Raw genomic sequence first — 15,103 nt, 5'->3', positions numbered from 1 at the left:
AAACCCATAACAGAAATATATTCTTTTTAATTCAACAAAAAAAACAATTTAATTTCTCATCCGAAAATTTCATTCCTTCTTCGCAAATTATAATTAAATAATACAAAATAATCAAGAAAGTTACTTGGTAAAGATTTAGTTTTGATCTAATAGTGTGAAGGCAGTTTCCAGAAAATGGTCTGGATTTTTTTAAACACCAAAGCTATTTATTAAATACAAATGCATGTATAAAAATTAAATACACTTGTGATGGAGGATGTGATTATGAATTGAAAACTAAACCTGTCTAAAGACATATTGGAAAATGTGTTAAATGTGTTTAGTCAAGTGGGAGCACAAAAGCACAAGCCCATGGTCATGAGCGTCCCTCATTCCGGTCATCTGTGAAGAGGAACTATGTTGCACCTGTTGACAGAAAGAAAAAAAGTGATGTTTAATAAATAAATAAAAGTTCTATACAAAGTCTATACAGAAAACAATCCTCCGCTTGAAGTTGGGTTGCATCACACCATCCTGTCATAACCTATCTTCCTTAAATACCCTATTCAGGCATTTTGTACTTTATTTGTACAGTACCTCATTTTTAAATCCAAACTGATTAGTACTGTGCAGCGAAAAAAGCAAGTGCAGTTGGTGAAAACTATAAAAAATAAAATAAAATAAAAAAAACTCACCCCAGTAAGCCTCTTCCAGACCAGCGCTGCGGGGTCAGGCTGAGACGAGCTTTCCGTCCGTTCCGGATCACCGCAATACTCACTGATTTCTGTCATTGTTTATCCAAAATATACAGTAAGAGACAACTTTACTGAAATGTTTAAAACAAGGTATATTTTCAGTTTGTGTAGTGTAAATGTGCCATACCCCTTCACTGTGCTGCACTACAGAAGCTATGTTTTGCAGGCTGTGGAAGTTGCTCGGGTTCACCGAACCAAACTCTATGATCTCGTCACCAACACACAGACCCTGAAACAACAGAAGCAGTAACCTGATCGTGAAGAGGAACCAGTCCAAGCACCATGTCAACAGATAGACAGTGAGGTTATAGACACAATTATTTTTGTTTACTCCCGTAATTAAACCAGGCTTTGTGTAATGAATGTTTTCTTCTGAGAGAAAGATTATTATTAGCATTTTAGGTTATATTTATTTTTAGTCAACATCAATTTTGTGTTTTTAACTGCCAAACAGCTATAAAGTAAATTAAAAAAAAAAAAATTTCGGTTTAAACCCTTACATGACCTTTACTATGCATGTTTAACATTAGCCTGTTGGTGGCGCTACAGGATTAGAAGTTTAACTCTAGCGCTTCGTTTCAGCCTCCCTGAAAACCGAACAACACCAATAACTTCTTTTAACAGAAAATGTCAAGGACTATAATAATAATAATAATAATAATAATACAGAGACTGTATCTGTGTCTCCCCATCGCTACTCCTTTGCTGTCCCTTCTTTTGTGTTCATGTTGATCATATTACTAATATGTGTAATGTGTATTACATACTGCTGAACAACAAACAAGAATGAGATCTGGTTAAAAGAAAAAAAGTAACCATGAGTGTTAAACCTCACCGCCTGATAAGCAGGGGAGCCCGAAGTCACGGCGTCCACTCGAGCAAAAGGGGACGGCAGCGGCACGTCCTGCTCCATTCTCTCAGTCTGCGCTTCCGCCTGGTCCTGCTCACGCTTGGCTCTTTCTTGAGCGTGAAGATTATGAAGAGCCTCTTCGATCTCCACCATGATTGCTTTGTGATCGTTCTGCAAACCTTATGGAGAAAATGACACAGTGAAAAAAAAATGTCTGTTAAATAATTGTCCAGTGTGCTAAGACAAGATTGAAAACTCTAGACACCAGAAGTTTCAAAGTGCCATCCAGAAGTTTTCCTAGAAACAGTGGATGTGAGGCAGGAACACACCCTGGACAGGACACACATTCTCACACACACACACACACACACACACACACACTAACATTCTAGATATTTGCCGTTTAATTAAGCTTCTGAAAGCATTGCAAGTGGGTCTAAAACAGCACTAGATGTCAGTCAATGTGCCCATCAAGGGTGTATTCCAGCCTCACATCCGACGTTGCCAGGATATTCCTAGCTCCTGAGCAACTCTAACCAGTCTGAAGCAAACAAATGTACCGATCGTCGTACAACACATCACACGTACATCTAAATACATCTGTACATACTTAAACCTCGCAAACGGAGTCACCTACATGAGATGCTGTGCCTTGCTGTTCGGATCTGGAACAAATCCACATCTGCGCGGGGATAGCCTTCGACATCCACTAGAGGGGCGCTCATGCCCACATCGCCTTGCTGTAACAAAACACAATTACTGTGAGAACCTTTAATTACTTCTGATCTAAAAGATTATACCGACATTATTGACTGGTGACATCACTTTCCTAAAAAAATTAAAAGAAAAAAAAGAAACAATTCAGCACAGTGAGATGGATATGGTGTAGGAATGAGTTTTATATACAAAATAGTCGAGTCATGGGGACAACTTGGTACAGAAAGATAGTACTGTCTTAGACGTACTTGGGACCAAGATAAATATACTGTAAGAATAAAATAAGGCTGTCAAATCAGAATGTTATAAAAATGAGAATTATCTATTGCCCATGAATTCTCATTCTCACGCTCTTCTGCCTCAGGTCTCATCTCATTCTCACAATGTCAGTGTCATCACAACTCGCTCATGGCACTGAAGCTTGATATATATATATTTTTTTTTAAAAAGGAAGGAGACCCAGGAATAAGCTTATTAAATCATATATGCAAAATAATTATGTCATGGAAATGAGATCGTGAAGTCATAGCTACAACTCTAAAACATGGGAGCAAGATAAATTAACAAGATAAGTCAGTCATGGCTGTAACTTGGAGCAAAAAGAGATCACAGTGATTACATTAATAAAATCATGGCCACAACTTAGAAAAGCATGTGAAAGAGATAATTAATTTGTTGGGACAAGATAATTCAATCATGGCGACGGCTTATTAAGACCGGCTCACTCTAAACAACGGTCATATAGAATGACGATTAGTGCATAACGCACAGTGGTGGCTCGAACAATAAAGGCTCTGGCTACTTGCTCGGAAGTTCGAGGGTTCAAACCCCATCATTGCCAAGCTGCCACTGTCGAGGTCTTAACCCTATCTGCTCCAGGGGCGCTTTACCCCTGGCTGACCCTGCGCTGACCCCAGTTTCCTAACAGGGATATACAATGTAAGGTACATGTGACAAATAATCCTAATGATGTGGTCACTATTTGGTGTCCATGAGACTGCGATACAAACAAACTTTTGTAAAGTCTACTGATTGACTGATTCGATTTAGTTTTCATTATGTAATGGGTTGCAGTGATGTAGTGGTGACCTAATACTAAACCGCAGACAAATAGGATCTCAGTTCACAAATTCCACACTAATTCATCATCTCATTGTTACCAAGTCATGGCCTGGCCTTAAATATTTCATTCACAAACCATATCAAGCATTTTTTAAATGTAATTTTAAAGTATCATCTGTTAAGTCATCTGTTCTTTTGTTTATTATTATTATTATTATTTCAAGGACATCAGCTTTGCAGATTTCTTAATGTCCATACCATCCAGTTTCTTACCAAACACAACACAGTTTACTAAGAATACCACAACCCACGCTGTTTAAACGCCTTTTGTTTGAGTTGTCCAGTGCTGTGAAAAAGTATTTGCACCCTTCCTGATTTTTATTTTATTTTACATATTTGTCACACTTCAATGATTCAGATCATTAAACTTATTTTGATATTACACAAAGATAACCCAAGTAAATATAAAATGCAGTTTCAAATTATGGTTTCATTGTTTTAGGGGAAAATAATGTGTTATCCATGATTTTATTTTATAAATAAAATAAAATCATGAATGAACTGTCATTTTTGGGAAGTTAAATTTCCCTTGCCACATCCAGACCTGTTGAATCAAGAAATCACTTAAATAGTACCTGTCTGACAAAGTCAATCACGCCATGAGATCTAAAAAAAAACCCAAAATAATCTAAAGAAATTCAAAACCAGATGAAAATGACACCTATGCAAATAATAATGTAAGAAGTAGGCTAATCCTTTTCACTTTATATTCACTTTATATTCTCACTGTTATGTGATGCTGTAACACAGTGGACACAGTGTGTGTTTGGACCAGCACGGTGTGTGTGTGTGTGTTTGGACCAGCATGGCTCAGGTACCAAATGTTTCACTGAACAGATGTGATCCAAACACTGAGCTAATCAAATAAACAGTCACAGTCACGTTAATAACACACACGCGCGCTCGCGCACACACACACAGCACCTCGCTGCACCCACACACACTTTCTATCTCTCTGTTCAGTCGGACACTCACATCCTCCAGCACTTCGTAATACGCTTTAATCTGCTCCTCGATCTCATCTTTCCTCTTAATGAGACGCTGAACCTCCTCCGTGGTGACTGCGGCTTTATCCGCGCTCTTCTTCTTCTCCTCCTCCGTCATCTTCATGGCTGACTTGTGACGTCACTGCTCGTACGGCGAGCTACAGGGGACAAACTGGACGCGCTAATAAAAACGCGTTTCGGTTTTGTACTCCTGGAGCGCGAGCCTGAGGCACGCGGTGTTCACGTGAGCTGTGAGATTTACAGCAGATTACAGAGTTTTAATAGATAAAAACCTCGGAGAAATGCTTGAACATGATTCGAATTTCACATTAAATATGTATTCGTATTATTATAGATTTTATATAAATATTTATATATATATATATATATAAATATTTATATATATACATGAAATTAGAATAAAGATTTTTTTTGGGGGGGGGGGGTGAAGGCACAAAATAAACAAACTCATAACAGGATGCTTACTTTTCTTCTTTAAGTAATCTGTTTTATATGCTTCACACAACACGTTTACATATATAGTAATGCATATTATTTAGGAATCATCACCCCTCCACTGCCGTACTGGAAAGCTGTTTAGTTTTCCCCAAACACGGCACCGGCCCTTAAGACTAAACAACTTGACGTGTCTCATCTGACCATGGGACATTGTTCCAAAAGTCTCATGGTTCTCTCATAGTAACCCAGTATTTGTTCATCTTCTTATAATTGTGCTTTCATGCACTTTATCATTTAACATGCTCAGAGATGCCTGTAGGGTCTGAGATGTAGCTCTCTCTGGTACTTCTCTTGATTCACCATGGGGTGAATGTGCTGGGACGTCCACGCCTGAGAAGAGTCGATACCTTCTTGTATGCTTTCCACTTAAGATTGATCTTTCTCTCTGTAGATCTCTCTGTAACAACATTTAAAATGGTTTTATAACCATTTCCAGATTGATGTGCAGCAACAATTACTTCTCCAAGACCACTGCTTATGTCTTTCCCTCTCTGCATTGTGTAAACACACACGTGAATGCTCCAGACCAGCAAACCGCCAAACCTCAATCCAACTGAAATATTCTGGCGGGACCTTAAAAGAGCTGTGCATATGCAAATTCCCCAAAACCTCAACTCAAGGAACTGAAGCAATGTTGTAAAGACAAATGGGCCAATATTCCCCCACAATGATGTGACAGTCTAATATAGTCATAAAGGAAATGATTACTTCATGTTATGTAAGAAAATAAAGACTATGTCAACTAGGTTAGACATTGTCTTGCAGCAACAGATCTGTCTAGCCACCTGACTTATTACACTTTTCAAAAATGTGTGAAAGTGCATTTTCTTTGGGATGATTTTCATGGTATACATTTAATCATTGCTCGTCTTCAGCCATTAAAATGATTATAGATTTAGTATAAGAAATCTATCTGAGGACAATACCACTGAAAATAAAAAATACATTGAAAAATAAATTGAAATCTTTTCAAATGGCAAACCCTTATCACAACATCTTGTTAATCAGCAAATGCATGTGATAAAACACCTTCAATTACAACAGAGACATGAAAAGAATCCTCTAATTTCATTTTTCACATTAATTTATTTATCTTTTCTATTTTCAAAGTTTTCACTTTAAATATGTAAACAGAATTTCATTCCAGAGTGGGAAAAGAATAAATACAAAACCATTTCATAGTTCTTCATTATCAACTGCATAGACTGCATCATACTTCACTAGATAAACAGCAAAGAAACAAACATACATCCCGAAACAATGGACTGTATCGACTGATCTTTCAGGGCAGATCAGAATAATCTCACTACTGCTTACATTATAGAGCATCAAGAGCAACATCATAGGCATGTACAGGATCTGTTTCGATCTCCAGCTGGCACCGTAGCGCCAGCTTCTGCGTGTTTTGTTGTCCATAAGGAATTAAATGCAAGACATAAAACAAGCAGCAAAGTACATTTTGTCAAAAGAACCTGAAGGTCTTCATAGGTACCTCATTAACAAAAAGGTTTCATTAATTTGCCAGAAGAAAATTTTATAGTAGTATGATGATTTAAAAATCTTAAACTAAATCCACTGGTGCTCTCAGGTAACGCAGAACCGAGGTGGCATTCACACACAGCTTATAATGTTAGATTTTAAATGGGTTTTTGCATAATTACCGGAAGTGATTTCAGGCTATGCCGTCCCTCTGCCAAGCAGCAGAAGACAAAACATCACGATTTTTTTTTTTTTAGACCAAGGTTTTAGTGTGCGTTTTTAGTGTAGCGTAAGGCTTTCTGGAACAAACAGTGCTGACATTAACACTTAAACGTGTGTTTACATCAGACGGGTTCACTAATATATGTGCATCACTCTGTGATGTACCGCGGCTGTACTTAGGAATAACTTCTCTTCCCTGATGAAATAACGAGCAGCTTAAAAACCTTGGCCAGCAAGTTAAAAGGAACTAACACACTGATGAAGGAGACTGAGCTGTGTGCTAATGAATGAAACCCTGAGACAGTACTAAATGATCGAAGAAAAAAAATTTTTTTTAAATATATATATATATAATAAGCTCGTGTTCACCAAAGTGTTTACAAAAGGCATTCTGCAATCACAATGTGCAGTGAGACAAACTGAACAAAAACCTGGTCCTCCATTCAATACATCAATATTTACATCTAAGTATGTAATAAGTGCAAACAGTGCCAATAAATTTTTTCAATCTGGCAAATTCTGGAATGCAGCACCACTGCAAAGTAACAGAGACGCCCAAGCATCTATTACCACCATCTTCATTTGTTTCAATTCTTCTCATTTGTGTTTTTTTTTTTATTCAAACAGCGACAAACTGCTTTCTTCAACTATGATTCAACATGCAGTCTCTCCAGGTTGAGCTTCTGCTACATCGTCTTTCAGGACCAACACGGTCTCAGCCGTGACATCATCTATCTGGTCCTGCACAGACCGCACCCACATATCCATCTGTTCCTGAAGAGCACGGACACCCTGATCAATCTTCTCCTGTCGGTTCTTCAGTTTCTCCAGCTGCTCTCGGTTTTCCTGGGCTCTCCTTTGGCCGGCGCATTCTACAGACTCAGGGGGCGCTCTTCGGCCCTGCATGTAACTGTTAAACTCCTCCGTGGTGAGGTTAAGAGCCGGGCCATCCAGCTTCTCGATAAAAGTCACAGTGCACGACTGAGAAACAGAATAAAAAGAGAACATGGGTTATGGACGCGCCGTATACACTCACCGTCCACTTTAGTATGTAGACCTGCTCATTAATGCAGCCATCCAATGAGCACAAAAATATCCTGCATCTGTACAAGTATTATAAGAGCTTCAGGTGAACGTTCACATAAAACACAAGTTGTGTGATCTCTGATGATATGATCTCTGGATGACCGTGTCAATGTCCAGGTAAAGAGGTGTTCCTAATAAAGTGGACAGTGTGTACATGCATACAACATATATTGTAAACCCACCAGGTTTGTAAAGTAGTAGCCGCTCTCCCCTGCCATCAGGCTGTGAGGCAGACCGAAGCGGACGATGTAGTTTATGTTGGAGTGCAAACGAGGCGGGTTGGCTCTCAGCACCACGTAAATCAGAGCGGACAAGAAGTCGTCTGCGTTCGCCGGCTGCCTGTTCTCCGAGGCGAGTGCTTGAAAAACATGCTGGCTGCACTTGGACAAACAGACCAGTTTATCCTGAGGCGCACGCTTGGCGTCCATCTCAATGATGGCTATGGGATACGAGACAAATGATCTCAAATTTAATTCAATCAAAAAAGACCAAAAAAACTGGGCTTTTTAAAAACAGAATATTTAAACAGAATAAGGCATAATTTTCCCCCCCTGTCAGGTCGTCACCTGTAATCGCAGGTAGATACGGATCACTGGTGTCTGAGCCGCCCCGAGGAAAAGGCACGCGCAGCATCTCAGGAGTGACCCAGTTCAACGACCTGTCGAATTAAAGAAGATACACAAAGCAACTTACACACTTTCACTTCCTGTCATCTGTATTGAACAAGTTTAATTCTGGGCAACCAAACCATTTAAGAATTAAATGTAAAAATAATTTAAATTTAAAACCTTGAACAAGGATAAACCCCTGCAGTTAAAAAAAAAAAAAAAAAAAAAAAATTAACATATTAACTACGACGGCCATCACACGTACACTCACCGGACACTTAATTAGGTACACTTGTTTAATAGCTTAACGCAAATATCCAATCAGCCAATCACATGGCAGCATTTAGACACGTTAAAGTTTTGTATTTTTAAGACAAATTTTCACACACAACCATCTCTAGAGTTTACAGAGTGTGGTCTGAAAGAGAGAAAATATCCAGTGAGGGCTGATCTCTGGGTGAAAATGCCTTGTTGATGCTGAAGATCAGAGGAGAATGACCAGACTGGTCCAAGCTGATAGAAAGGCGACAGCATCCCTGAACGCATAACACATCGAACCTTGAAGCAGATGAGACACCACAGCAGAAGACCACACCCGGTGCCCCTTGATGTTAGCTAAGAACAAGAAACTAAGGCTACAATTGACATGGCCTCATCAAAATTGACAACTGAAGTTTGGAAAAACATTGCTTGGTCTGATGAGTCTCGATTTCTGCTGCGAAATTCAGATGGTATGGTCAGAATTTGGGGTAAGCAACATGAAAGCTTGAACCCACCCTGCTGTGTATTAGCTGATGATGTAATAGTGAGGGGGAGATTTTCTTGACACACATTGAGCCCCTTAGTACCAAGTGAGCATGTTTAAATTCCACAGCCTACCGGAGTACTGTTGCTGACCGTGTTCATCCTGTTATGACCATAGAATAACAAGCAATGTCACAAAGATTAAATCATCTCAAACTGGCTTCTTGACCATGAAAACGAGCTCACTAATCAAATGGCTTCAGCAGTCAGCAGATATTGACCCAAAAGAGCACCTTTGGGATGTGGTGGAATAGGAGATTCACATCATGGATGTGCTGCAGCAACTGCATGATGCTCTTATGTCAGTATGGACCAAAACCTTTAAGGAATGTTTTCAGCACCTTGTTGAATCTGCACCATTAAGAACAAAAGCAGTTCTTAAATAAATAAAACACTACTGGCAAGGTGTACCTAATAAATTGGCCATTAAAAAAAAGGAAACCGTTTTCCTGGATTTAAAAGCGTGTTTGCTGATATAAGATTTCAGCATGGGCTCTTACTTGATCCTTCTCTGGAGTGTTAGATCCTTCTGTTCGTCATCACAGCTGTCATGGCAGAAGACCCACTTGTGGAGACGAGTCATGATCAACTTCTCGATATGCTCCATCATCTGAGAAGCCTGCGGCTCGGGTAGACCTGAAAGAACAATAACGATTCTGTTTTGATCATTGTATAAAGTTAACTAGCTTATTTACTCCTTATTACTGAACTCACCACTGAAGTTAACAGCAATGTTATGGTAAAAATCCTGCACCAGGTCTGACTGTTTCTGTACCGGCAGATCCTGAAATAAAACACACAACCTTGTGTGAGCAGTAATGTTTTCTAGACGATCCTGGGCTGTTACTGGTGTTGATGGGTAAGAAAACAGGATACTGTGGTGGGGGGGATGGATAGAGATTTACCCGGTAAGCCTCAATGGTGTTGAGAAAGGCTGTGCAGCGAGACTGAAGACGCTGGGACGATGGCTTACGCAGCACTTTGAGAAAGCCAGGGAAATCGCCAGGCTCCAGGCTCTGAAAGGCTTTCAAGTCCGTCTCCTGGCCTTCAGGTGACTCTACAAAAGCAGATGTTAAGACAGATAACAGCCTTGCTTAATCAGCAGATAATATTTTACTATTTGTCTCACATTTTACTATTATATTTTACATATTATACTATTATATTTTACTATTATACTTATTTGCAAAATGAGTAAAATGTTAAAAGACTGAAACGAGTAAAGGGTCTAGCTTCATGAAGTGTAAACACTAATACCTTGACGTGGGGGAGAAGAACTCCCCCAGAAGAGACGCATGATGGTGCTGGACCTTCTACCTTTCTCCACATTCTTCTTCTCTTCAGCCTTAGACGAATTTAGCTGGGAACTCCCGTCATCCTGGAGCCTGGCCGAGGACACAAAACAAAAATATTTATGATGAGCTTGTTTTTTTTTTTTTGGCCGTAAACTGTCAGCAGCACAGTTTCATAATCACACATCACTTTGTTGATCTTTGACTTTTGACTTCTCAGATATACAATCTTATCTCGAACACATGCAAGCATGTGTGTAGGCTGCGGAGCACGATTTAATTAAAAAACACTTTTAAAGTGCTCCTACTACACAGAAACCCTGCTGATGTGTAAATAGTTCTGAGCACCTGTAGAATTGTTGCTTTTTTTTTTTTTTTTACATTTCTACTGAAATGCAAACACACACACACATTATATATATATATATATATATATATACATATATATATATATATACAGTATATATATATATATATATATATATATATATAGAGAGAGAGAGAGAGAGAGAGAGAGGAGTACTGGCTCTATTAAAGGTCCTACACATCATATTTTTCATTAAATGTTAATATGATCTTTAGGGTCCTAATGAAAAGTTTGTATATACGTTAATTAAAAATTCAAAAGGATTGTGTAAAAAAAACACTACTTTTACCTGGTAAAAACTAGCTCTGTTCTCAGCAACCTGTTTCAGTACATGCTAATTTAAATGCTCATGACCTCTGCTGAGCCCGCCCCCCCCAGTTCTGTGGGGCGTGACACATGGGGTAAAGCCACAGAAGTGTAGTCCAGTGCGGGCAGTGCTTTGTGGATAATGCAGTCCAAACTGGAAAACGCTGTAAAATAGAGCCTGAGCCTGTTTTCTTCAGTCGTTTTTGGTTTGAAGTTTGTAATATCGCCTGACAACGCAGAAATTAAAAGAATGGACATGCATCGACTCGATTTGTCTTTCTCATCACTGCATGGGCATGAATTAACGGGCTGTTGCGCTGCCGCGAGCAACAACAACAAAAAGCGGAGAAACTTACCGAGAGAGATACGGACGCGATGTGTTTACTGATATGTTTACATGACTTCTTAATCTTCGACAGACATCGTTATAAACCATCTAACGTTACAAAGGTAAGCATAATATAGTTTTCCGACTACGTACACAGTTTGCAACTAGACAGTCACCTTAATGCATTGTTTATTATAAACGGGCGATTAGGAATTATATAGAGACGGATATACACAGAGAAGAAGCCATAACCATGTTCTATGAGAGTATAAGTTAACTTACACTCCGCATTCATCGTGATTATTAGAAAAGGCGATCTGCAAAGAGTCATAGTAAAATAAGTTACACTCACCGAGCCTGGTGAAGATGAAGCAGGAACACGAAGTGTTAGTACAGATCCATTTTTAGGAGCAGCTTCCTAGTAAAACCTGCTTCATATTGACCCGCGTTTATAAAGCAGTCTGGTGAAAAATGATTATCGCAAACATGAACGCATTTAGGTAAATCAGCGGGGACGTTAGCTTTAAAAACTAAATTCAGCCACTGCCTCCTCAGTGGCTCAGATACCTAACCCTAGGTAGGTACCCTAGGTCACTAACCCTAGGTAGTGAATGACGACTGCTGTGTTCGCTATTACACCCAACAACTGTACACAACACTCGCTTAGGCGCCATTTTGCTCCAGCGGCGAAAAACAATGGCCGACAGCTTCTTCTCACTCGGGGCGGGTCTTTGCTAAAACACCAGTGTCAATCAACTTGTGTAGGAGCGGCCTCTGTCGGTTTGGCGTCACATCGACAGGCATTTGTGATTGGCCTGATTTCAGAAGGGGAATGTTACTGTAATAAACGAAAAGAAAACCTCTGGGCGGCTCTTTATCATCATAGAGTGGTTGTGTACGCACTCTCCTAACACACAGTTCAGTCCAAACAGCTTAAAATAGTGCATGTAGTGCTGTATGACCCCTTTAACTCTACATTTACACTTTATATGGCGAGTCTAGGTGCCCAACTCCTACCCATGATCCTCCTTGCTGGGTTCGGTCTGGCGTGTCCTCTTTCTCCAGCACTTGGAGCAGTATCCCTGCCAGGCCGGGTTGCCGTAAAACCCACAGCCATCTTTGCAGAGCAGCTCAGCCTTAGTCATCCCTCGAATCTGCTCGCCCCACATCCTGCTTCACCTGATGATGGGAGGATCAACACTATATTAGACAAAGTTAGGTTTCTGAACATTGGTAAAGAAGTTAAACATGCCATATGCGAGTAGTACTGTACTAGGACTGCACTTGGAATTCAGACGGAAAAAGTCTTATTTTGGCAAAATTAGACATTCAGGATAAAATCACAGTTTATCAATTTAAAATATACTCCGACAATGAATTCCCCATCAAAAGACTCTGGAAATGTCTTTATGGCCATACAAAAATCACAACCTCCCCATGGAAATCTACTGAGTCGTTTACACGTGATTCCTGAACCGATTCCTTTGAACTCCTGGTTTTAAACGAAACGATTCATTTACTGAAAACCTGTTCCAGTTCAATGTTTAGACTACAGTTTAGTAAACCTTATCCACAACACATTCTTGTTAACATACCAAAAAGGCATTTGTTGTGCATGCAAAAAACTACGAAAAAGCAATAAAAGATTCAATTCACTAATGTTGCGAATCGATTCCTTTGCGATTCGCCATCACTAATGACAAACTCGTGACTACTACCGTAGCCGGTTTTTAACTTTAGTTCGGTGACAAACTGATTCATAAATAATAAAATAAATTAATGACTGCAAGTTCAACGTGCAAGTAGATTAACTTTATGAAACTAAACGCTTGTAAAAATGAACACAGGCATAAAGTAAAAGTGAAGTTAAAAACGTATCCAGCATAAAACGACAGCGCTTATAAAGATTAAGACTCAGTGCTAAGACCGGTTAAATTTTTCTTTTAGACATTTTTATTTTATTTAGATTTAATCTGTGTCCGAGCTTTATTCGGCTTTACTTGCTAGCTAGGTTGCTGTGCTAACCCCCCGGGCCAACGGACACGTCCTGACGGATTAGCAAGCTAGTTAGTTTTCATACACCGCGGTTTAGTTAAAATATAAAATAATTTAAAATATATACAAAACATTTAATACAAATCTTTAAAAAAAATTAAAAAATTCTACTTGCCTCAACACCAAACTCCACTTAGCAGCAGCAGAGTCAAATTACACACAAGTCCGCGTCTCAAATCACCCAGTAGACCACTAGCCTGGAGCTATAACACACCGCCCGGTATCTAGTACACTACTTCTGCATTCTACATAGGAAGATCGTGTGACATTTCGGACGCGGCCGGTTTCTTTCCTTATTTTGGCTAATAGCAGTTCTTCCCGCCTCCATCATCGCCACCTGTTGAAGAGGATAAAAATCCACCCACACCGAACCATGTCAGGGCGCGCGGTCAGAGGCAACCAATCAACACACAGAGATCTGTGTCACTCTGACCAGGATTACTCTCAACCTGAACCCAATTATAATTCCACCCACCCACAACAGGTTGTCATCTATTCATAACTGACACTTTATTAATGAATGTTGTGCCATATTCCTCTATGTATATATATGTTTATATTACATATTATATTATGAGTCAAAAATGATGTGCACTCTGCACAAATGGATGTTGTGAACTGCACAAAAGAAGAGAAGTGTGCAGTGATTTATTCTTTATTTTATAGTCTAACTAAACTTGAACCGATACTCTAAAGAGAATCATTACTGGTGATGAGACACTGATTCATCACTATAAGCCTGAGAGTAAACGGTAGAGTATTGAATGAAAACATCTTCAATCGCCAACCAAGTAAAAAGTCAACCATAAGCTGGAAAATTCATCAACGCTTACCGTTTTCTGGGATTCTTTTCTGGGAAGAGCCAGTATTGGAACATTATCAGGAAAAAGGTTTAACAATCAACTGCGCTCGTTACAGTGAGACGCTTATTGAAGAGCTGAAGGCTAAACTTTGGATTAAACACAGGGGACTGATATCCGAGTGCGTTGTGATCTTCATGACGGTGCACGTCCACACACTTCTGCCCACACTGTCGACACTCTGGAAACACTTAGTTTTGAGGTGTAAAAGCGTCCTTTCTATAGTCCCAATCTCACTCCATTAGACTTCCACCTGTTTTTACCCCTGAATGCAGCCTTACGGCAGGAGATTCACTTCTGATGAAGAAGTGAAAACAGTCGTACATTTGTGGCTCACAGCTCAGCCTGAAACATTTTAATAAGGGAAGAAGAAAGCTTGTCTTCAGATGGACAGAGTGTACTGAAAAGCAATAAGATTATGTCAAAAAATTATGTATTTGTCTTTTCTAAAAGGTAATTTAAATAAATTCTACAGCCAGAATGCGGATAATTTATATCAGTAGTTACTTTAAAGCAGTCGTAAACAGTTCTGTCTCCTCACTAGCCTCTCGGGGAAAAATGCAGTGTATCATGTTACCTAGAAACTGAAAACCAGAAACCTTTTCTTTGTCCTGAACACTTTCCTATGTGGGCAAGCTGTACTGACTGTTACAAAGCCCTGACACCAGAGACTCTTATTCTATAAGTAATAAACAACAGACTCCAGACCTGCTGTTATAGGAAAGTAATGAGTGGTATAGTTGTGTAATACTGTGTACGTTCCATGCA

General features: G+C 39.4%; 2 protein-coding genes across 2 annotated transcripts; both read right to left on the bottom strand.

Moving 5' to 3' along the window:
- Window positions 1-27: 27 nt before the first annotated feature.
- Window positions 28-4,566, bottom strand: psmd9 (proteasome 26S subunit, non-ATPase 9). The gene is made up of 6 exons (XM_053481561.1): window positions 4,399-4,566; window positions 2,222-2,324; window positions 1,570-1,763; window positions 862-963; window positions 675-763; window positions 28-405 (listed from the first exon to the last, which is right to left on the bottom strand). Exons 1-6 carry the CDS (start codon window positions 4,531-4,533, stop codon window positions 378-380), a joined length of 651 nt encoding a protein of 216 aa, XP_053337536.1. The 5' UTR covers window positions 4,534-4,566; the 3' UTR covers window positions 28-377.
- A 1,428-nt stretch (window positions 4,567-5,994) lies between these two features.
- Window positions 5,995-13,775, bottom strand: LOC128509724 (rab5 GDP/GTP exchange factor-like). The gene is made up of 9 exons (XM_053481560.1): window positions 13,591-13,775; window positions 12,438-12,599; window positions 10,385-10,512; window positions 10,033-10,184; window positions 9,842-9,911; window positions 9,628-9,763; window positions 8,282-8,373; window positions 7,898-8,154; window positions 5,995-7,610 (listed from the first exon to the last, which is right to left on the bottom strand). Exons 2-9 carry the CDS (start codon window positions 12,587-12,589, stop codon window positions 7,284-7,286), a joined length of 1,314 nt encoding a protein of 437 aa, XP_053337535.1. The 5' UTR covers window positions 12,590-12,599; window positions 13,591-13,775; the 3' UTR covers window positions 5,995-7,283.
- Between the last annotated feature and the right edge of the window lie 1,328 nt (window positions 13,776-15,103).

Source organism: Clarias gariepinus, chromosome 21 (assembly GCF_024256425.1).
Source record: "Clarias gariepinus isolate MV-2021 ecotype Netherlands chromosome 21, CGAR_prim_01v2, whole genome shotgun sequence".
NCBI classification, from domain to species: Eukaryota; Metazoa; Chordata; class Actinopteri; order Siluriformes; family Clariidae; genus Clarias; species Clarias gariepinus.
Note: the sequence above shows the minus strand (reverse complement) of the source record. Positions and strands in the feature narration are given on the sequence as shown.